The sequence below is a fragment of the Octopus sinensis genome, linkage group LG1, assembly GCF_006345805.1.
Source record: "Octopus sinensis linkage group LG1, ASM634580v1, whole genome shotgun sequence".
In the NCBI taxonomy this organism is placed as follows: Eukaryota; Metazoa; Mollusca; class Cephalopoda; order Octopoda; family Octopodidae; genus Octopus; species Octopus sinensis.
The window spans coordinates 194713879-194739547 of NC_042997.1; the positions used below are offsets into that span (position 1 = coordinate 194713879).

Here is a 25669-nt window from a genome sequence, read left to right on the forward strand (position 1 = left end):
GTGACGACTGAACGAAATCTGGCTGACCAGCTAGAACTTTGATCAGAGGGAGAAAGCAACTGTCAGACAACACCCTATAATTCTCTCTAGCTCTAATTCTGTTCTCTTACAACATCATTCTATCTTTCTCAGCAATTACTACTAAACAATGAAGAGGACACAAGCACAAACTTTACTTCGCATGCTTTTGGATGTATCAAAATCTGCCCGTCGAGGCAAGGTATTTGTAACGTAACAGTAAATAAACACCTCTTTTAAACTTCATCCATTGTTCCTATTTCACATCCTACAGTTTACCATTATAACAACCAAATAATTATCATCACAACTGTTGCTGACAACATCATCATAACATTGTTTAACAATCAATTTCTACCGTTACAATTGGTAACTGTACCAACTCAATTATTTCCGTTACAAATTGAAGTACTTGGTACTATATTGATGTTTTCTTTCTTTCTTTTCTTTCTCCCTTTTTTGCTTTTTTTTCTTTGTCTTTCATTTGTACTATATATACATATATCATATACATATGTGTTATATATGTAATAAAATTTTTTGAGTTTTACGTAAATAAACTTGGAGGAGTGGCTGTGTGGTAAGTAGCTTGCTTACCAACCACATGGTTCTGGGTTCAGTCCCACTGCGTGGCACCTTGGGCAAGTGTCTTCTACTATAGTCTCGGGCCGACCAAAGCCTTGTGAGTGGATTTGGTAGACGGAAACTGAAAGAAGCCCATTGTATATATGTATATATATATATATATATATATGTGCGTGTGTGTTTGTGTGTCTGTGTTTGTCCCCTTAGTATTGCTTGACAACCGATGCTGGTGTGTTTATGTCCCCGTCACTTAGCAGTTCGGCAAAAGAGACCGATAAAATAAGTACTGGGCTTACAAAGAATAAGTCCCGGGTCAAGTCGCTCGATTAAAAGGTGGTGCTCCAGCATGGCCGCAGTCAAATGACTGAAACCAGTAAAAGAGAGAGAGATACAGTAAACGGTATTGTTACAGTATTGTTAAGGCGGTGAGCTGGCAGAAACGTTAGCACGCCGGGCGAAATGCTTAGCGGTATTTCGTCTGCGTTACGTTGTGAGTTCAAATTCCGCCGAGGTCGACTTTGCCTTTCATCCTTTCGGGGTCGATAAATTAAGTACCAGTTACGCACTGGGGTCGATGTAATCAACTTAATACCTATGTCTGTCCTTGTTTGTCCCCTCTGTGTTTAGCCCCTTGTGGGTAATAAAGAAATAGGTATTGTTACAGTGATAAATTTCATATTTTGTCCATAGTAAAAATCGATGTCAATAGCAGTTAATTAACTGGCAGTAGTCCATGGTTGAGTAAACATGTGATCGATAATTGTAAAGTATATGGTCTAGTGATTCATTACTATATATTATTGATATTTTATTTAAAGCTTCAGTTTGATAAAATAAGCACTAGTTATGACATGATACATCAATCTCAATTGGATACAGAAATTCAAAATGGTGAGATACCTCACATGATAATTTACATCAACCAGCTTTGAATTATATCTTGAACACCAAGCTCCATCAGCGGGCAGTTTGTTGAAAGTATTCATATTTTCACAAGGCATAAAATATCTATCTTTCTGACAAGTAACAGGGATAATATCTTCATTCTCAAAGTCAATAGTGATGTCAGAGATGTAAAGAGACGTCTGTCAAGAATTGAAATTTGTTCACAAATTTGGATCATTAGGAGTAGTTTTCTTGCTATAAGATCTTCTGCCTTTGTCTCTTTATTATATTTGAAAGTAAGAAGCCAATTAACACACTCCAAATCCTTACTGCTTGTCTCCATTTAATTTATATTCAATTTCAATTTTGAAGTTTTCTCCCTTCCTTTACTTAACAAAAATTATCATTAACACTAACTATTTTTCTTGTTAAGAGTTTAAATTTCCAATTGTTAAAAATTATTTCAGAGGAGTGACTGTGTGGTAAGTAGCTTGCTTACCAACCACATGGTTCCGGGTTCAGTTCCACTGTGTGGCACCTTGAACAGGTGTCTTCTACTATAGCCTCAGTCCAACCAAACCCTAGTTAGTGGATTTGGTAGACAGAAACTGAAAAAAAAGAAGCCCGTCGTATATATGTATATGTATATATATATATATGTTTGTGTGTCTGTGTTAGTCACCCCACCCCATCGCTTGACAACCGATGCTGGTGTGTTTATGTTCCCGTAACTTAGCGGTTTGGCAAAAGAGACCGATAGAATAAGTACTAGGCTTACAAAGAATAAGTCCTGGGGTCGATTTGTTTGACTACAGGCGGTGCTCCAGCATCGCTGCAGTCAAATGACTGAAACAAGTAAAAGAGTAAAGAGTTATTTTATTAAGTATACCACCTCACATTTGACTATATTCTTCATATAGTAAATACACATAGGACAGTTTATCACTGGAGTGTATTTATGGAAGAGTAAATTGTAAATGCCCCAATACTCGGTTCTCTACATCTTAACTAATTAGTCCTGCATACCCTTAAAAAGATGAGATAATCATGGTCAGAGAGTCTTTAAGCATAGGTTTGCTCTATCAGGATTGACCTGGGACAAAATAATAACAAAAACATTAATAGGTATAACTAAAGAAGCGTGTCATTTTGACTTTGTTTCCTCATAACTTTCTGGAAAATGAATATTTTTTTTAACAAAATTTTCTACAAATATCTTTCAGATGGCAGAAATTGCAATAATATTGGAATTTAGATTGGAAAAAATGAGGTGGGAGATCAGAGATGAATTTGTTGGTATGGCTGTTTGGTAAGTGATAAACCTTAGAATATACTCACGTGATCCCTGCTATTTCTAGCATACTAACTAACTCCAATTAAATTCACACAAATAGAAAAAAAAATAACGAAAACAGCAGATTTTAATTCTTTTCCTTTATATCCTAACTCTAACCTTTTCTGCTGGAATTAAGTTCTTTTTTTTTTCTTTTTCGTTTTGCTCATAATCCATTTAGAGTAGATTATCTAACGCTCTAATCTTTGGTGATTTATAGTGTATAAAACATGACCTGAGGCACAAATGGGATGGAGTTTTATTATTAATCAAATCACACTGTCCACACCAAACTACAGACAGAAAACCTCATTCTTGCCAGAGAAACAGAACGACCTTCTTCCACATCAATCTGCAGTAAGTTGATACTTTTTTTAACAGTTTCTCTTTCACGAAATTGTCAGACAATATTAAACTATTGTTGTCGATGTTGCTATTGTTGTTTAACCCCAGGTCAAATTAACCAATAATAATAATAATAATAATAATAATAATAATAATATAGACCAGATATAGTTGTCAGAGATCATGAAGAAAAGAAAAATGCTTTCTAATTGATGTATCAATACCGGCAGATGACAACGTGTCTCTAAAAGAAATGGAGAAACTCTCAAAATACAAAGACCTGGAAATAGAGGTAACCAGAATGTGGAATCTAAAAACAGAAACAATTCCTATCATAGTAGGTGCATTAGGCATGATAAAAAAATATTCAGACAAATACATAACAAAAACACCAGGACTTACAAACACATATAACATACAGAAAATTGCACTACTAGGCACTGCACACATCCTACGCAGAACACTTTCCATACAATAACCATCAGAGCATCACAGCACATACCCAAGGCATACAGAGCTGCGCTCGGTAGTGAAGTGAAAGCACGCTATAAAAATAAAACTACTGAATAATAATAATAATAATAATAATAATAATAATAATAAAATAATAATAATAATAATAAAATTATTGTATACAGTGCTCAGGTGCACCACAACTTGTCAGAAAGTGCGTATAAAGCATCTGCAGTAATGTACAAATGTCTGGAAAGTGAACAGTGTATGAGTCAGATACATGCTTGCGTGTGTATGGAGGGAAGAAAATCAGGTGTAAGTGTTGACAAATCTTAGGAAGCATGGAAGTTTTGAAGGATGCAGTGCTCCGACAACTAACAACTGATGCCGGCAATTTGTTCCATGCTTCAGTAACTCTCAGTATGAAAAAATGTTTCCTAAAGTCATGGGAGCTGTGCTGTTTTCTGACTTTGTAAATATGTCCACGGATATGGTCAAAGGCACCAAGTCACTCAATGAACAAGATTTATGATTGAAGTATTCTAGTTTCAGCCACCTCATCTTTTTCTCTATTTCAGACAACATTATTTAACCCTTTCATTACTGTATTTATTTTGAGATGCTTTGTGTTTCTTTCAATAAATTTTAAATATAACAAAGAATTTAGTAAAATAACTTAATTATCATTCAGCTAGTGGTAGGAACATAAATTGTGACAATACGACGCTATTGTATAGCTTCACTGCATATTCCAGTAAATATTGGTGCCTTGTTGTACCACTTATCTATTTTTATACGTATAATTCTACCCTTATGGGGCTTAATTTTACTGGAAAGTAATACATTTGTATTACAATATTATTTTTCATTTATATATATATATATATATATATACACACACGGCGGGCTTCTTTCAGTCTCTGTCTACCAAATCCACTCACAAGGCTTTGGTCGGCCTGAGGTTATAGCAGAAGACACTTGCGCAAGGTGCATGCTGTAGAACTGAACCCAGAACCATGTGGTTGGTAAGCAAGCTACTTACCACACAGCCACTCATGTGCCTGAGTGTACCCACCATTTCTTTTTTTTTTTTACACATTAAATTCTGATATAATTGTAATCTACACCATCTGAAAAGTATTTGTAGAAAATTTCAATAAAACATTCCCATTTTGCTGTAAGATATGAGGAAACAAAGATAACTCATGTGAATTTTCCAAAACTCCTCTCCCTGCCTCACCTCAGAAAATTTTTTTCACAACAACTTCCAATATAATCGTAAACTATACCATCTGAATGGTGTTTCTAGAAATTTTCAATCAAACATATCCATTTTCCTGAAAGTTATTAGGACAAAAAAATCGCAAAGTGGGGGCTGGGCAGAGATATGCCTATTTTTCATGTACAGCATATGTAGGACCACATTATATGAAGTCCCCTGATGTAAGATCGTAGGATGTGGGTTCAGGGAGATTTGACTGCTATTTTTAGCGGGTTGTGTGATTGTGTAGAAGCACTTTGACTTGCAATATCTCGTTTTCGTTTTTGTTCTCTTCCTCATTGTTACTGCTGCAGATGTTGTAGCTAGTATTACAGTTACTACTGTTGTTGCTGTTGATAGAGTAAACCTATGGTCAAAGACACTCCAGCCTTGATCATCTCGTCTTTTTTTTTACCGATATGCAGGACTAAATTTTGGAGATTAGGCTGCTATTTCTAGCAATTCAAATAACCATGTAAAGGCTCCGTACTTGACTTGTAATGTTACTGTTGCTGGTAGGGGTGGTGGTGGTGGTGATGGTGGTGGTGGTTGTGGTGGTTGTGGTAGTGGTGGTGGTTGTGGTGGTGGTGGCGGTGGCAGTGGTGGTGGTGGTGGGTTTGGCAGTGGCAGCAGTCATGTGGTTGCAGTAGTTGTAGTAGTGGTTGCTGCATCATATATATATAAGACAGGCTTCTTTCAGTTTCCATCTACCAAATCCACACACAAGACTTTGGTTGGCCCGAGGCTATAGTATAAGACACTTGCCCAAGGTACCACACAGTAGAACTGAACCCAGACCCATGTGGTTGGTAAGCAAGCTACTTACCACACAGCCACTCATGTGCCTTGATCAAAAGCATTCCTTCCATGACCATCCTGTCTTTTCCTTCCTGCTGGTCCCAATGTGCAGTGAACATTTGTGTCTGCACCAAAAAGAGACAAAGGGCACAGCAGGTCAAGAAGCTTGTGACTCTTTTTATATTTTTGTTTGTTTTATAGTGAAAGGAATGCCAATGTCCAATAGTTTTTACTGGCCTTCCCCAGATCAGTGAGATCAATTTCTTTTTATGTTTAGCTTGAATTTCTGGACATTGATGTACGTTGGAAATTGCGAGCAGTTATAAGGTTGCAAAGGGTTTCAGGTGTACTGCTTCCTACATGTGACATGTGGATTTGTTCATTTTGGAGTAGGTTGAGCTAGCTCTGACCAGTGAATTCACCATGTTCCTGTTGAACGCTGGCCACATCCAATAGCTGACCAGAGAAGAAGCCGGCTCAACCATAACATTCCAGCAGTTGACCAATAGTTGACCATAACATTCAGGTCAGTCTGCGCAGATGGAACTGCGAATGGCTCGCTATCTCCAGTGACCCCACACGGGACTGTCAAGCGTGGGCCACCATGGTTCGGGATGCCATTAGGACCAGAGAAGAAGCTGGCTCAACCCGCCCTGGGTGAACGCCGTCACAAGTACAAGTAAGTACAACATTCCAGCAGGCAAAAAAAAAAGCTTCTGCCTGCAACCCAAAAATCCAGCTTACAAAATTGACAAATTCTCCACTGGGGAACAAATGCATTGGATAGCACAGAGGCCATAACTGTAATCGTCATTTGTTGTTGAGGTGTAGAGCTCATGTTTGGAGATTCAGTGGGCAAAGTTCAAAGAGCTCTTACCTCTACTGGTGACAAAGGGCCTCTCGCTCAGAGTAAAAGGCAGACTGTATGACGCATGTGTATGAACAGCCATGCTACATGGCAGTGAAACATGGGCCGTCACTTGGGGTAGATTAAGCTGGCTCTGACTAGTGAGTTGATTATGTTTCTGTTGAATGCTGACCACATCCGACAGTTGACCATAACATTCCGGCAGGCAAAAAAAAGCTTCTGCCTGCAACCCAAAAATCCAGCTTGCAAAATTGACAAATACTCCACTGGGGAGCGAATGCATTGGATAGCACAGAAGCCATAACTGTAGTCATCGTTTGTTGTTGAGGTGTAGAGCTCATGGTTGGAGATTCAGTGGGAATACAAGTTTACATTTGGTCCCCAGTCGCATACATACATACTTTGGAATAGTGTGATCCATAGCAGCTCATCTTGCTATTGATTGTTGACCATCACAGGATTCACTGACCAAGTCACCACCAATTATCAGAGCAGGATATCTGGAACAGTAGGGTAGCTAGGGAGGGGGAGATGGCGATAGCCCACGCTGGACGATGCTTCTATGGTGAAAGCATTTTTTAATCTACTTTTGGAGATTAGGCTGTTATTTCTAGCAATTTTGGAGATTAGGCTGTTATTTCTAGCAATTTTGGAGATTAGGCTGCTATTTCTAGCAATTCAAATAGTCATGTAAAGGCTCTGTACTTGACTTGTAATGTTACTAGTGGTGGTGGTGGTGGCGGCGGCGGCGGCGGTGGTTGTGGTGGTGGTGGTGGCAGCGGCAGTCATGTGGTTGCAGAAGTTGTAGTAGTGGTTGTTGCATTGTATATATATACGACGGGCTTCTTTCAGTTTCTATCTACCAAATCCACTCACAAGGCTTTGGTTGGTCCAAATTGCTAGAAAATAGCAGCCTAATCTCCAAAAGCCGGTATGGAGGTCAGAATGGCAGGAGACAACAAATGCAAAAACTGTCCCTTATGGCACACACTCTAACTGCTGTGCTACCATTTTGAAGGCAGATTGTCTGATCAAAGTATTTTGTAAAAGACAGGAGACAATAAAAATCACAAAAGTATGAGAAATTGTTGAGCCAAAATGGACCTAGATTAAGGCAGCATACATGCTGTTGCTCCAGACAAACAGTGACCATTTTTATTTGGAATAGAAGAGCCAGAGAGGGGCATACGGCATGTTGTATTAATTAAAATTAACAATTAATAATATTGTTTTGTTTTAATGAGTGTTTGCCAATTAATCCTTTAGCATTTCGATTACTCTATCAAATGTAATGCTTAATTATTCACAGATGGTGCTCTTAGCACTCCACTAGCATGGATGCCAGTCAAGCGGTGCTCTATATATCTGTGTGTGTATATATATATATATATATATATATATATATATAGTCCTGGAATCAATTTGTTCAACTAAAGGAAGTGCTCCATCATGGCCGCAGTCAAAATGACAGACAAATAAAAGAATATATATATATATATAATTATATAAATATATATATGATATATATAATTATATAAATATGTATATATAATATATATAATTATATATATGTGTGTGAGTGTGTATATAATTATATATCATGAAATTAGCATTAGCTTATCTTACTCTGTCTTGCAGTAGGGACCTTTTGCGAAACCCTAGAGTTCCAGGGAACCCCAGTTGAGAAAAAAAGAAAAAGAGGAGATTGTCACAATTAGAACATAGGCCACAACTAGAATTATAGGTTAACTCAATTACAGCTGACACTAGGCTAAACAACAACAGCAGCAGGAGCAGGAGTAGGAGTAGGAGGTGGAAGAAGAAGGAGAGAAGGAGAGAGAAGGGCATGGATTCATGTGTTGCACCAAGTCGTTTGCCTGAGCACCTAAATGCCATCAGTCTGTCTGATCATGGCTGACCTGGGGCTACACAACAGCAACGATACTACAACCATCACCACCACCACCAGTACTACTACTACTGCTTCATCTACTAGCACGATTTCATCTTAGCAGATTATCTTTACAACTAATAGGGATTTAAAAAGTGCATTCAGCTTCTCTGTTGTCATAACACTTAACATGTGATTATTACTTTTAGATGATTTAATTAATCTATTGATTAACTAAACACTATAAATAGCTGTGCTAAATGATATCCAAGGATCGATTTTTTTTTAAAATTATTTAATCGTTAGAAAATGACGGAGAGTTGAATTATTAAAGTGTCAGACAAAAATTACTTGCAGTAGTATCTAGTTTTGTCCCTTTATGGTCTGAGTTCAAATTCCACCCAGGTCCATTTTACTGTTCATCTTTGTTGACCTGATAAATAATTTGCTTGTCAGCATTTTGTGTTGTTTTTTTTTTAAACATGGGTTGAGCGGATTGTGCATAATTTGATGACAAAAAACGGATTTGAAAGCTTTGCTGATGTGGTTGATAGAATGATATATATAAGGCAGTGAGTTGGCAGAAACGTTAGCGTGCCGGGCGAAATGCTCAGCGGTATTTCATCTGCCGTTACGTTCTGAGTTCAAATTCCTCCGAGGTCAACTTTGCCTTTCATCCTTTCGGGGTCGATAAATTAAGCACCAGTTACACAATGGGGTCGATGTAATCGACTTAATCCCTTTGTCTGTCCTTGTGTGTCCCATCTATGTTTAGCTCCTTGTGGGCAGTAAAGAAATAAGAATGATATATATAGGAGCAGAATGAGACAATTGGGCACAGCTGTTTGGATGCTGACAATTTGGCATGGCTAACTAGACGTTTTAGCCATGGCTCTTTTGGTGACTATACTTTTTGGCACTGAAAGCAAAATACACAGACACACACACACAGAAATATACACATAGAATTGACATGAACACTTTTCCTCTGCTAATTCACATAAAGAGAAATAAACAGAGAGATCAAAATGAGGAAAACATTAAAACGTCTGATGACAAATAAGTTTGTATCGAATCAGTGATGCCAAACTGACAGAACCAAAACAGCTGTGCCAAAACGTCTCACACCCATCTTGCAGCTTTGTTTGTTATTAAAGGCATTGTGTGTTTTCTATATCAGGTTTGCAAATAGTTTATGTGCAGGTCTGAACCCATGTTAGGATTTGGAGAGTGGAAATGTGTAAATGAGGGAAATCCAACATTAACATTCCAGAATTTTTTAGGATATACACAGAAGGAAAATGTATCTCTGTGATGTTCTTCATTTAGGTTAATTCATTTGGGCCTTTGTTGGGCTTTAGAATTGTTACCATTTTACTCTGCTTCTAGATTCTGGGAATTGAGAGTGTTTGTACAGGTACGTGTAAATGTTGATGAGTATAAGGATTCCTTCAGGCCCTAAGAAATATATTTTTTTAATTTTGTCTGTCACTGAGTATCTTGAGGTTTAGATTTCTCTATTGGCTTAAATGTTCAAGGAAAAGAAGAGATCAAAATTGTAGTCTAGGTAGAAGGTAATTATATATATTAAATATATATTTATATAATTAAAATTAAATAAGGGTAGAAATTGATATTAATCAATTAAAACCAGTGGCCTAGCATATTTTAAAAAATTCCGAAGATTAAAAATTTTTTTACATACAAAATTTAGAGGACTGACCACTAAAAAAAAATGGACAGCATATATGCTAGATATAGACATCAAAATCGCCATTTTCCACGAAGAATGTGTTCTCAAGAAAAAATTCAGCAAAAAACCAAAGTGTAATAATTATGTATATCGTTTTGTGTTTAATTATTCATAGGCATAGGAGTGGCTGTGTGGCAAGTAGCTTGTTTACCAACCACATGGCTCTAGGTTCAGTCCCACTGCGTGGCACCTTGGGCAAGTGTCTACTACTATAGCCTCGGGCTGACCAAAGCCTTGTGAGTGGATTTGGTAGACAGAAACTGAAAGAAGCCCGTCATATACATGTATGTGTGTGTGTATGTTTGGCATGATTTTTTTGTGGCAGATTTCAGAATCATGTGATGTGAAGTTCATGGGACTATTGTTACTGTTGTTGTTGTGGCTTGCCACTTTTCACAGTGTTTGGGGTAAATTTGACTGTTTAAAAGGAAAAGAAAACATATCCCATTCACAGATAAAAGTTTTTTAGAAACTCAAAAAATATCAACTAGATTATGTGTGTGTATATGGGTGTCTGTGTGTAGGTATGAGTGTGTATGTAGTTATATGTGTGTGTGTGTGCGTATCTATATAGATGTATGTGTATGTGTCTGTATGTGTGTATCTGTATATGTGTGCATGTATTTGCATGTGTATCTGCATGTATGTATATGTGTGTGTATGTATGTAGGTATGAGTGTGTATGTGTCTGTATATGTATGATTGTGTGTATGTATGTATGTATGTATGTATGTATGTAATTATGTATGTATGTATGTATGTATGTATGCATGTATGTATGTATGTATGCATGTATGTATGTATGTATGTGTGTGTGTGCATGTTTGTGTTTGTATGTACATGTGCGTGTGTATGTGTATGTGTGAGTGTGTGCGTGCATGTGTTTGTCTGCATGTATGTGTGTGTATGTGTGTATATGTATGTGTGTGAATGCGTATGTGTGAATGTGTGTATGTATATATATTCTCTGTGGTCCCTCACTTCAACCTGTTTCGCTATCTGTTGTGCTTCTGTTTCTAATCCTTTAGGATTTTCTTCTGAGCATTATCCACACTTTAATCTCTGTCCAGCTCTATAGCTGTATCCTGTTCATTTACCTTATCCTCATCCTCTCAGCCATTCATTAATGGTCCCGCCTTGAACTACATTTATTCATGTTCAAATACTCTTTACTCTTTTACTCTTTTACTCTTTTACTTGTTTCAGTAATTTGACTGTGGCCATGCTTTTGCGTTGCATGTCTATCCATTTATTGTTTGTCCATTCTTGCTATGTTTTTGTTCCGTTTCCCAGCAGCTTTTCTTCTTGCTGGCACCATCATCACCATCATCATCATCATCATCATCATCATCATCATCGTTTAACGTCTGTTTTCCATGCTGGTATGGGTTGGACGGTTCAACTGGGGTCTGGGAAGCCAAGAGGCTGCACCAGGCACCAGTCTGATCTGGCAGTGTTTCTGCAGCTGGATGCCCTTCCTAACACCAACCACTCTGAGAGTGTAGTGGGTGCTTTTACATGCCACTGGCACAGGTGCCGGATGAGGCTGGCATTGACCACGATCGGATGGTGCTTTTTACATGCCACCAGCACAGAAGCTAGTCAAAGTGGCACTGGCATCGGCCAAAATCAGTATTATCATTAATTGTGTTTGACCCTCAACTGATGAGGATTTCATGACCTTCTGTGCCTGTTTTCCGTTTGTTTGTGCATTTATTATATGTTCTTTTACCTTATTTGTTTACATACATAGTAATTTCACACTTAGCATCTATAAAAGCTAAATTTATAAGTTCAAAAATTACAGAAGAATTTGTTAGTGGGCAGTTTAGCTTAAAGGTAAAGCACTATGACCGGTAATCACAGAGATGTGAGTTTGAGTCTCATGGCTGACTGCTAACAAAGTTTTCTGCAATATAAGGATGTTCCATCCCATTTATGCTATTCAGCTTTATTATTATATGTTTGAGAATAAAATGTTTCCATATCTGTGTATGTATATATACATATATATATATATGTTTGATTTGATTTGAAAACCCCACTAGAATGGGAGAAAGCGCTAATGATCTAAGTGATATGATATATATATATAAAATTTAATATATAAATAAATATCTGTAAATATAAACCATCTGATCTTCTGATTACCTCATTTCTTCTAATATATATATATATATATATATATATATATATATAGTTAATCCAAACATGAACAAAGAGATAACACAACAATGCGAGGACGTGGAACAAGTATAGTGTTATTGGATGCTCAGGAAAGGAAAGAAAGAAGGAGGATTTTAACATTTCGAGCGGAGCTTTTCGTCAGAAATATAGAAAAAAGGAAATCTCCAAGAAAGGGAAGATGGAGAAAGAAAATTGCCAACGATACACACACACACACACACACGATAAATGTAAACAAACCAATGTTTGCCTTAGAAGCACTGAAATGTGTTTCATGTATTTTATCCTGTCTCTGCTGTTCTGTCAGTGTTTGTGAGTTTGAAAATAAATTATCTTATTTGTATCCCATATGTGTGTGTGTGTGTGTGTGTGTGTGTGTGTGCTCATTATTATTATTTAATGTCTACCTTCTATGCTGTAAAAATCCTGCCAAAACAGACACAGTAGCTTGGGTTAGTTTTCAACTTGGCCAGCTCCTGTCAACAGTCCTACCCATGCATGCATGTGGAAGATGGACATTAAACATCGATGATGTATTCTGCGTACAATCTCTTCCCCTCTCTATGCATTCTCTCAACTTCATTTTTATATAGTTTCTATATATATTCCCATGCTGGTGCCATGTGAAAAGCACCCAGAACACTCTGTAAAACGGTTGGTGTTGGGAAGGGCATCCAGCTATAGGAACCCAGCCAAGGCAAACAACTGGAGATCGGTGCAGCTCTCCAGCTTGCCAACTCCTGCCAAGCCATCCAACCCATACCAGCACAGAAAACAGAGTTTAAATGATGTTCTCCTCTCTATTTCTCTGTGATTTATCCCTTTAGCCTTTAAGCCAGCTGTATCCATCTTAAATATTCTACTTGCTTTACATTCAAACTGCCACATCCAGTCTTTCAAACCTATCCTACAATGTCATTTCAAAAATAAACAATCACATCATTGAAATCTCAAATCTACAAGCTGATGCATTACTAATTCAAAACAAGGTGAATAAATAAGCTTCACATTTGACAAAGTCTTCCAAATGGTAAAGAGTTCAAGAAATCTTTCCTCTTTCTTTTCCAGATTATTCTTTCCTGCCTGAAACAATTCCAAGATGGCCAATCCAAAATCATGGGGTCAGTCATTTGAGTTTCTCATCAGAAGTGAAGGTAAGGGGACAACATATTTTGGTATTTTATTCAGTTGTTTTTAGTGCACCCATGCTGCTGGCATGCAAAGAACACCTTTCAAGCCTTGGGTCTCACAGAGGCAAAGAGGCTGAGCTTCTTTTGAGTGTTGGACCTCACGGAGGCTATGACTGAGATCTTTGGCATTCTGTCGTGCTTGAGAAGACCCATCAAGTCAAGCAAAATCATAGTCGTGGCAGATACTAGTGTCACACAAATTGGTACACATGTCAGTGGTGCGTAAAAGCACCCCAGTGTTACACAAATGGCACCTGTGCTGGTGGCACGTAAAAATACCCGAGTGTTACACAAATGGCACCTGTGCTGGTGGCATGTAAAAGCACCTGAGCGTTACACAAATGGCACCTGTGCTGGTGGCACGTAAAAGCACCAGAGTGTTACACAAATGGCACCTGTGCTGGTGGCGCGTAAAAGCACCTGAGTGTTACACAAATGGCACTTGTGCTGGTGGCACGTAAAAGCACCCCAGTGTTACACAAATGGCACCTGTGCTGGTTGCATGTAAAAGCACCCCAGCGTTACACAAATGGCACCTGTGCTGGTGGCATGTAAAAGCAACCACTACACTCTCGGAGTGGTTGGCATTAGGAAGGGCATCCAGCTGTAGAAATTCTGCTAGATCAGATTGGAGTGTGGTGCAGCTTTCCAGTGTGCAAGCCCAGTCAAACCATCCAACTGGGAGATAACAGTTTATTCAAAGTAGCCATCCTCAACTCCCACCACGATCTTAAGACAACTGCAGAATTTAGTACATGCATTCTACACTGTGTCACTGTGAAGGTCTATGAACACCTTCTTGATCTTCCCCACCAGCTCAGCCTTGGTTTTGCAGACAGAGCAGTTGGTGTCTTTCTCAATCACACCTCACACACAGTAGCCCATGGGATTACAATCAGGGGGAATTAGATTTTTAAATAGACATTTTTATATATAAGAACATACTCTTTGTTTATCTTCAACTTGTTGATATGTTTGTTCACATTAATAATAATAATGAATGCACCCTTTTAAAGCCTAGCCAGGCTCATGGGCCCCGTTTCCCGGTTTCTATAGCGTATGTGTTCCCCAGCTGGACGGGACGCCAGTCCATCGCAGCGTTACTGATTTTTGCCAGCTGAGTGGACTGGAGCAACGTGAAATGAAGTGTTTTGCTCAAGAACACAACGCGTCGCCTGGTCCAGGAATCAAAACCACAATCTTACAATCATGATGCTGACACCCTAACCACTAAGCCACATGCCTCCACTTCTTCACATTACTAACTCATTATATCCATTTACGTGAAAGCACATGGCCTAGTGGTTAGAGCAGTGAACTCACGGTCGAGGGATCGTGGGTTTGAATCTCAGACCGGGCGATGTGTGAGTTTATGAGCGAAATACCTAAGCTCCACGCGGCTCCGGCAGAAGGTAATAGCAAACTTCTGCTGACTCTTTCACCACAACTTTCTCTCACTCTTTCCTCCTGCATCTAGCAGCTCACCTGCGATGGACTGTCGTCCCATCCAGGTGGGGAACCTATTCACCAAAGAAACCAGGAAACCAGCCCTTATGAGCCAGGCATGGCTCGAGAAGGAACACTCAATATCCATTTACACTTGTTTACAACAATCGTGTGATTAATTAGTCAAGGATTAATGCATCTGGTATGTACCATACTTGATAGCATTGTATGCACTTCTTTCTCAAAAATCACCCTTGGCCCTATTTACAAAGTAGAGCCTCCAATAAGCTTTAAAACATTAAGTGCCTTTTCCCCTGAATATGCATTGCTGAAATTGGGGCATGTCTAATATGCCCCTGTGTCTTTTATGTCAACAAATACAGTTTACAATTTTACCGTTTTCTTTTATATCCAGATGGTGTGAAACTGTTTAAGCAATATCTGAAAAGCCAATTCTGTGATGAGAACCTGGACTTTTGGCTTGCTGTAGAGAACTTTCGAGATAATGTAGATGATGATGAACTCGCAAAGCAAGCTGGTATCATTGTGAAAACCTATGTTTCTAAAAAGGCCACCCGTGCTGTAAGTATTTCTGTAGTCTTCAGTTAACTTTCTTTTAGAAGCTCTTGTAAGGAAAGTAAGCCCCTGGATATAGGTTTCTCAAGCCCTTGGCCTTATAGGGCCAGTTATCTAGTTTCTATGGCATATAAGTGACCGGATTGGCATACAAGGGTGAGAAGGTGACTCAAAATTGTATGTGTGTGCATGTGCATGTATGTGTTCATGCATGTATTTGTGTGTGTGTGTGTGTGTGTGTGTGCGTGCACGTGTGTGTGTCTTTATGTCTGTGTTTGTTTCCACCTCTGCTTGACAACCAATGTAAATGCGTTTATGTCCCTGTGACTTAGTGGTTCAGCAAAAGAGACCAATAGAATAAGTATCAAACATTAAAAACAATTAAGTACTGGGATCAATTCATTCAACCAAAAATTCTTCAAGGTGGTGCCCCAGCATGGCCACAGTCAAATGACTGAAACAAGTAGAAGATAAAAGAAATGGCCAGATTGGCAGAATTGTAGAGTATTGGATAAAATGTTTTATAATATAGGCGTAGGAGTGGCTGTGTGGCATGTAGCTTGCTTACCAACCACATGGTTCTGGGTTCAGTCCCTCTGCATGGCACCTTGGGCAAGTGTCTTCTACTATAGCCTCGGGACAACCAAAGCCTTGTGAGTGGATTTAGTAGACAGAAACTGAAAGAAGCCCATTGTATATATGTATATATATATATGCGTATGTATATACCCATACATACACATATACATATAAGGCAGTGAGCTGGCAGAAACATTAGCATGCCGGACAAAATGTTCAGCGGTATTTCATCTGTCATTACGTTCTGAGTTCAAATTCCACTGAGGTCAACTTTGCCTTTCATCCTTTTGGAGTCGATAAATAAAGTACCAGTTTCGCATTGGGGTCGATGTAATCGACTTAATCCCTTTGTCTGTCCTTGTTTGTCCCCTCTATGTTTAGCCCCTTGTGGGTAGTACAGAAATATATATGTATATATATGTGTATGTGTGTGTATATGTTTGTGTGTCTGTGTTTGTCCCCCCAATATCGCTTGACAATAAATGCTGGTGTGTTTACGTCCTTGTAACTTAGTGGTTCAGCAAAAGAGACCGATAGAATAAGTACTAGGCTTACAAAGAATAAGTCCTGGGGTTGATTTGCTTGACTAAAGGCGGTGCTCCAGCATGGCCACAGTCAAATGACTGAAACAAGTAAAAGAGTAAAGAGTAATGTTTAGTAATTTCCTCAAGAAGACACTTATCTCTGTCCCTCTATTAAGCTTTAATCCCTCAACCTGCACTCTGCCACCTCCCACAGTACCACTCCCTCTCCCAGCTGAGCAGGTCTTTGTCTTACAAGTTACTTGGTAACCCCACTGATACTGGTGCTACATAAAAAGCACCTGTGTTGCTGCCACATAAAAAGCAAATGGTTGGAGTTAGGAAAGGCATTCAGCTGTAGAAAACATGTCAAAGCAGACAATGGAGCCTGGTGCAGTTTTCTGGCTTGCCAACGCCTGTCAAACTATTCGACCCATACCAGCATGGAAAATAGACATTAAATGATGATGATGATATAAAGTTTGGCTTTTATTCTTTTGGGAGATGATAAAATATAAGTCAAATACAGACGTAGATAAAATTGACTAAATTACCTCTTTTAATTCCAGACTATTTTTATCTTCTCATTCCCCTCATTGTTGCCAGAGCAGCCAACTGGCTTCCGTACCAGTGGCACGTACAAGGGCACCATTTCGAGCATGATCGTTACCAACTTCGCTTTACTGGCACCTGTGCCGATGGCACGCGTAAAAAGATTCGAGCGAGGTCATTGCCAGTACCACCTGACTGGCCCCTGTGCCAGTGGCACGTAAAAAGCACCCACTACATTCTCAGAGTGGTTAGCATTAGGAAGGGTATCCAGCTGTGGAAACTTTGCCAGATCAGATTGGAGCCTGGTGCAGCCATCTGGTTCGCCAGCCCTCAGTCAAAATCGTCCAACCCATGCTAGCATGGAAAGCGGACGTTAAACGATGTTGATGATGATGATGATCTTTTTATCTTCTCATTCTATTATCGTTATTTTTATCTCATTATTTCATTATCTTTATTTCATTATCATTATCTCATTCTTTTATCTTTTTATCTTCTCATTCTTCAAACTCCAGTCAAACTATCCAACCCATACCATCATGGAAAATAGCCATTAAATGATGACGATGATATAAAGTTTGGCTTTTATTCTTTTGGGGGATGATAAAATATAAGTCAAATACTGACGTAGATAAAATTGACTAAACTGCCTTTTCAAATTCCAGACTATTTTTATCTTCTCATTCTTTTTACATTTTCAGGTAAATCTCAAGGCCCCAAACAGAGAGAGAACCGTAAAAGCTGTTGAAGCAAATGCTCATAGAAATGTCTTTGATGATGCCCAAAAGGAAATCTATGACTTCATGCAACGGGATCCCTACGTTCGATTTTTGAAATCTGAACAATATGCCAACGCATGTGCATAAGTGCTCATTTAAATTAATATACATACATATATATATATATATATTCTCCCATTTCTTTGTATTTTATCAGAGTTTTATATACATACAATTATTTTACAATAACTAGAATATCTGGTATCACAAGTTATTGAAATAATAGTGGAAATATAAGATAGAAGAGACTGGATTTAAAGAGGCATAACTAATATAACCAAAGTGCAGTCTGAAGGTGAATTTTCTCTCTTCTGTATACATCACTGTTTTGCTATATGATTGTATTGTATAATGTATGTTCATATATATTGTATATATGTATTTCTGCATCAAAGTTAATAATTTAATTGCAAGTAAATTATGAAACAGCTGTAGATTCTACAGAAATATTAAAATTTTTTGCCTCTCACATCTGCTTTTTATTTTTTTTGGTGTTATACAACACACACACACACACATACTATATATATATATATATAGGAGATAATGGTGTCATTGAGACTCAAAGGTGTCAGGTATTGCTGAATAAGTGCTATAGACAGACCATAGTTAAGTTCCAGATTCAGTAATATTGCGAATGAAGGGTTCAACATTGGTTCTATGTCAGCGTGTGTATATAAGAATTTTTTGCGTAATAAGATAAAAAACCATGGCTGTGTAAATATTAGAGCACTTATAGATAAATATAAATGCTCTAATATCTATACAGCCTTGGTTTTTTATATTACGCAAAAAATTCTTATATATATATGTGTAGTGATAATCAGTGTACAAATTAACAAACCATTTCTAATAGTTTCATGATAATAGAGTCAAAAACCTTATCAATCTTTGCCAGTCTTATATTGTCCAAAGATTGGTTAACTTTTTAACTCTGCTATGAACAATGAATAATGATATGTTAGTTCATAGACCCGAGAGTAAGAAACAGAAAGGGAAAAGAGTACCAAATATTTAAAGAAGAGTGATAGAATTTGTTGGAAGCTGAACATTGTTCTGAGTTTCTTAATGCTGATCTCCAGATGATTATGAAAAAACAAAAATAGAACAAAGAATTTCATACATGAAGAATATACAATAGAAATTTCTGAATTTCACATCAACTGCTGGTTGGTTGGTAGGTATGGAATTATAAAGGACTAGCAGTATCACCCGGCATTGATCGGGTTTGTTTCGACCCTTTAGAATTGGAATTTTTGAAAAGTAAAAATTTTGCATGAGGTAGCTTGTTATTCTCTTTAAGTGAACATTTTTCTGGTTGAAATACACCGAAAAATGACGACACAGCAGTCAAAAAATCGTAAAAAATAGGGATTTTCATAGAAAAAAAAAGCACCTTTTTGATGTGAATAATTTTTGGTGATAATATGGTCCGATTTGAATTTTTTCTTCTACGGAAGGAAGAGCAAGCCTTCTTCTATCATACTCTCAATTTTGGTCAACTTGCACTGCAGGGTCTTGGAGAAGATAGTGTTAGTTGAAGGCTACCAAACCTGCCATACACAGACAACTTCAGCCTTAGAGAGAGAGAGATTACTATTGGTTAATGATTTCACTGTCAACTGAATGGTAGGAGATATTTAGTATGAAATGAAAATAGACATGATTTTATAATGCAATATGGTATGTACAAAAGCATATATGTTTATATATGAAAAACATATAATATATATATTGACTATGTATACACGCACATGCACACACATAAATAAACACACTGACACACATATACATACAATCTTATATGTATGCATACATAAATGTAAAAGAAAAGAGGAAGATTTGAAACTCTTAGTGTCATTAAAAGCAGAGATTTAAACAAAATTGTATTTCGTTTTTGGATTTGGTTTGCCAGATTCTTTATATGAATTCGTGTGTTGAAGCATGTTCTGTTGTATCTGGGGAGAGTCATTTTCTTTTTGTGCCTTATAATTTAACACACACATCGGTAAAATTTCCACTTGTTTCTTATTTTTATTTTCCTTGAAAAGGTTGCAAGGCGCAACGAAAATTTTAGGAAAATATAAATAAGAAATAAGTGGAAATTTTACCGGTGAGTGTGTTACATTATAAGGCACAAAAAGAAAATGACTCTCCCCAGACAAAACAAAACAAAATTGTATTATTCCAATAATTCCAGTCCTTGGAGAGGTTTGTGTCATCACCCTTACGACTTATTTCGTTCTAACCAAGAATTTCTTTAGAAGAACACTTTTTGAACATAATCTCATCCATTAAAAGCAATCTGTTTCAAGACTTATTCTGTTTTTTGGGGGGCTTTTTTTATTACTTTTTGAATGGATACGGGATCAGTTGTGTTTAAAAACTGCACTGTCAGTTTTGAATTTAAAATAGTATATTATTGACGTTATTTGAAAATTATAATGAATGAAATGTGTGTTTAGATATACCTGGTTATTGTCGGTAGTCTTCAAAATACCTTACTTCATAATTATGTAACAACTTATTTTATCTTCTGACAAGTTGTGGTGCACCTGAGCACTGTATACAATAATTTCATTATTATTATTATTTATTATTTTTTTTATCTCTGCTTTTAATGGTACGAAATCGTTACGAGTTATTTCCCTTGCATTTGTCTTTTTTTTTTTTAGACATATACATACATACGCACACACACACACACACACACACATATATATATATATATATATATATATAGTAGAAGACACTTGCCCAAGGTGCCACGCAGTGGGACTTAACCCGGAACCATGTGGTTCGAAAGCAAGCTACTTACCACTCCTACACCTTATTATAATGTTTAATCTAGATATAATGAAATTTTAAGGCTTCATTTTTTTTTATGTTAATAATATTAGGTTAATATTTATTACACTACAGAGGGTGGCGAGCTGGCAGAATTGTTACGCCAGGCGAAATGCTTAGCGGTATTTTGTCTGCCGTTACGTTCTGATTGCAAATTCTGCCAAGGTCGACTTTGCCTTCCATCTTTTCGAGGTCAATTAAATAAGCACCAGTCATGCACTGGAGTCAATGTAATTGACTTAATCCCTTTGTTTGTCTCCTCTGTGCTTAGACCCCTGTAGGCATTAAAGAAATAAATATCCATTATACTGCTAAGGTAACGAGATGGCTGAATCATTAGATTGCAGCATAAAATACTTATTAGTGTTTCTTGTTTTTACATTCTGAGTTCAAATTCTGCCAAGGTCGACTTTGCTTTTCACCCGTTTCGGGCTCGATAAAATGAGTACCAGCTGAGAAATAGGGACAAGGTAACTGACTTAGCTCCATCCTTGAAATTGCTGGCTTTGTGCCAAAATTTGAAACCAGTATTTATTACACTGTTAACTTATGGAACATAAATGCAGACACCATGTTTTTGAAGTAGTGTCATGCATAAAAACAGATACATACAAATACATAATACAAATACATACACACACACATATAAAAGTGAGTCTGGAGGTCATTATAATATGCTGTATAAAATCATGAAATAAATTTTCTGGATGAACAAGTCTCCGTAATCTTTATTATAAATAATCATATACACACACACACACACACACACATATATATATATATATAGGGAGAATTCACAAAAAAAAAACAAAAGACGAAGACAGGTGGTGTAGACAACAAACAGAGGTACTAGTATAACGCTCAGGAAGGGAAAAAGTCTTTAATGTTTCAAGCCTACGCTCTTCCGCAGAAAGAAACAAGGAGAGAAAATAAAGAATGTGTAGTGGCTTGCGATCTATCATGGCGAATATATATATATATATATATATATATATATAGATATATAGATATATAGATAGATAGATAGATACATGCAAATATACATATTTAAATATGACATATATAAATGTGTGTGTGTGTGTAGTGTGTATGTATCTACAAGGAAAATGTTGGTAATTCAAAATTTTGGCTCTCTTGCATTTATTCACATGTAAAGTTTTTCTTTTTTTAGAGCGAAAAGGGGGATTTCTAGACCTCTCATATATTTTTTACTTTGTCATATGAGTGGGAGCTAGTGGTTGCAATGCAGGTATTGTTTATTAGTGGGTTTTGCAGCATATAAAGGTGTTTCTTTATACACAAGAGAAATACACTATTAAACCATTTACAATGCAACCACTAACCCTCACTCACATGATGATCAAAAAATATATACAAGCCCTTGAAAATCAAAAAAAAAATAAGTTAGTCTGTTGAAGGCAACCGTGTCAAAATTTCAAATTCATTGGCAACCGTTTTCTTGTAATAATAAATGTGATTCTTAAATATATTGGTATAACAATTTTATTTATGAGTATGCATTACTCTGACCCAACCAGCTATAAAAAATAAATTCTATCGTCGTCTCCATGAATAAAATACAAACCTCATATTCTTGCACTCCATGGACATTGAATTGCAGATTCGTTGAATGTACCGCTACACATCAGGAATCAAAAAATTCGGCACGAAAAACCAAGCTAAAATTTAAGCTAAACATTGATTTTTCATTATCAGGTTAATTATAGTTATTTCTCCTTAATAAAGATAAGCTCTTGTGCATACATCCCTGAAAACTTTTTTTAATTACAAATTACTGCACTATATGTTTAACATACAAGGTTTTCGTTAATTAATGCTTTATGTATCATACTGATTAACACACGTCCCAGACTCTCACAGATATTACGAAATAATCAACAAATGTTCTGTTAAGAATAGCTATAGTTATATGAGGGAAAGACTTCCGTCTGTCTCCCCCCCCCCCTATTTTCTCCCAATTTGTTTATTTTTGTAATTTTTTTTTGCCAAAAATCCCCGCTTTTGGATATGGAGGTTCCGGAAAATTGACAAAAATCGGCATTGTGACCCCCCCCCCCCAACTTCTTCAATTTTGACTTTTTTCCCCAACACTAACCCCAAAGCCCTAACCCTAAAACCATGAATCTAACCCTAAAACCCTAACTCTAACCCCAAAACCCTAAACGTAAGTACAGAAATGTTTTGAAATTTTGTCCGAATCATGACGTCCGTATTTTTCTACATATTTAGAAAAAAAAAAAATTCTTAAAAAAAAAAATTTTACTAAGAGTTTTGGAAAATTTTTTCAGAATCATAATCTCCGTATTTTTCCGCATATTTTGAAAAAAAAATTGTGAAAAAAGTTTTAAAATGAAGGAAATGGGTGTGGGGGTGGTAATTTAGAAATGTCGATTTTTGCCAATTTTTTTGCAGATTCGTATTCCCCGTAGCCAAAAGGGGTGGGTGTCTAAAAAAAGTTTAAAGGGTGGGGGGTTTTTGTGAGGGAACAAAAAATGATAAATTTATAATTTCAACTGGAGATCTGTAAACGCCACAGAAAAAAAAAAAACCCAGCGAAAATGGAATTTCAAAGACACGAATAAGTCGCTCTTTTGATAAAACTGGTCTCATAAGGATTGGGATACAGAGCACATTAGAATCAGTATAAAGTACAGTGAAACTATACCAGGTTTAGTTTCAAAACTTAATACAAAAGATCATACTCGTTCGTTTCGCTCCAAGAATATGTACAATACCATGTCCTTTCGAAACACATTTGGCTTTCAAAACAGAGACGAAATATTTCATATGAAGAAGCAGTATATAATTTAGCTATTGTACAACTGTGAAATTTTTATACGTAGAGTTGAACGAAACAACCGCATTATTTAGTTACAACCCTTAACGTTCTAAGTTCAAGTCCCACCAAAGTTAACATTGTCTTTTACGTTTCAAGGGTCGATCAAATACTGAACACTAGATTGCTTTAAATTCCTATTAAACATCTTAGACGAGAATACAATTGGAATAGAAGACTAATACCTATTTTTTTTACTACCCAGAAGGGGCTAAATACAGAGGGAACAAACAAAGACAGACGAACGGATTAAGTCGATAACATCGACTCCAGTACGCAACTGGTACGTAATTTATCGACCCCGAAAGGATGAAAGGCAAAGTCGACCTCGGCGGAATTTGAACTCAGAACGTAACGGCAGACGAAATACATTGTAATAGAAGACTAATACCAACGGAAGGTGGATAAAACTATGTACAGGTTTATTGTACTTTTAAACAACTTAAAAGTTGTAAAATCAGACAATGAAAGACCATGTAATGCCATTGAATTTTTACATGGCTCACACCAGTCTTCATTCCCTTAAGCTTTTGTTTGGTTACGGAAGTCCTCATGTACGTAAAGAAAATTTGCAGGCGCGAGGAGTGATCTAATTAAAATTTTGCAGCTAATTCAATCAAGCAAGGAAACGTTTATCTGCTGAAGGTTAAATGAGCGGGCAACGCCTAAGTTTGTTACTTTCCCGCTCTTTCTTTGTTGTAATTCGATTTAATATGATTTAAGTAAGTCAAAATGCGAGCAGTAAATAGATCCTGTTCACAACAATAGCCTCGCTTCGTTTACAAATGCATCATCAGGTATCTATTTGATGCCAAGTAGTGAATGCTAAAATATTGCTTTTTATTTTCCTTCAGGTCTTTCTTCCAGTACACCGCTGGTACTACTTGAGAACAGTGGTCCCGGTGCGCGCACTCGCGCTAGCTAGTCATGACTAGTCGATCCTTACTTTGTGCTTTTGTGTGTTATTTACTTTGTTTTAAAAATTATTTACTTTGTGTTTTTGTGTTTTATTTACTTTGTTTAGCCAAAAATTATTTACTTTGTGTAAAAAAAATCATTTATTTTGTGTTTTATTTACTTTGCTAGGTAGTCGTTGTAGGATCGACTAGTCACGTCTAGCTTGCGCGACTGCGCGTGTGCGCACACCGGGACCGCTGTTCGCTAGTAGTACCTACACCGATTATAATGGCAATGATCATCATGATCATGACGATTACGACTACAACGACACGACGATGATGATGATGACGACAACGACGACGATGACGATAAAGATTCCTATAAAAAGACAAAAAAATATTGCCATTATTTTACCATTTTTCTCTTGCCGCTTCAAACGTGACCTAATTCTACGAAACACCACCAGACTCTCATATCTATATTTAAGTGTATGATTATGTTTATAACATCACAAACTACCCGTCTTTATACATGGATTACGTATTTATTAATCGGCTCATTTAATTTATACAGAAACATTTTCAGGCTGTACAAATAAAAGTATGTCTGCATAAGCAAAATGATATCTGACAAGTTGATATCAATTCAGCGCATCAGAGATTTATAGTTATATCATAGCAGAATGGTATCTGTAACATAAATTTTACTCTGACTCATCCATTTTACTTACTACTCCTGTAAGTGTAAGCTCATTTTAATTGCAGCATTCTTGTTTAAAATAAAGTAGTCAAACATGTAGAAATCTTCCATTTTTTACCTCTTTTTTTTTTTTTGCGTATGTCAAACTATATCTTTATACTAGCAGTATCACCCGGCGTTGCTCGGGTTTGTTTTGACCCTTTAGAATTGGAATTTTTGAAAAGTACAAATTTTTGCATTATGTAGCTTGTTATTCTCTTTAAGTGAACATTTTTCTGGTTGAAATACACCGAAAAATGGTGACACAGCAGTCAAAAAATCGTAAAAAATAGGGATTTTCATAGAA

General features: G+C 36.9%; 1 protein-coding gene and 1 long non-coding RNA gene across 2 annotated transcripts; both read left to right on the forward strand.

Moving 5' to 3' along the window:
- Positions 1 to 3041: 3041 nt before the first annotated feature.
- Positions 3042 to 18141, forward strand: LOC115231596 (regulator of G-protein signaling 1-like). The gene is made up of 4 exons (XM_029801605.2): positions 3042 to 3178; positions 13446 to 13531; positions 15429 to 15595; positions 17943 to 18141. Exons 2-4 carry the CDS (start codon positions 13477 to 13479, stop codon positions 18105 to 18107), a joined length of 387 nt encoding a protein of 128 aa, XP_029657465.1. The 5' UTR covers positions 3042 to 3178; positions 13446 to 13476; the 3' UTR covers positions 18108 to 18141.
- A 1378-nt stretch (positions 18142 to 19519) lies between these two features.
- On the forward strand, positions 19520 to 20427 carry LOC118765752. The gene is made up of 2 exons (XR_005001627.1): positions 19520 to 19913; positions 20221 to 20427. It is a non-coding gene; the product is annotated as an uncharacterized LOC118765752 (long non-coding RNA).
- Positions 20428 to 25669: the final 5242 nt, after the last annotated feature.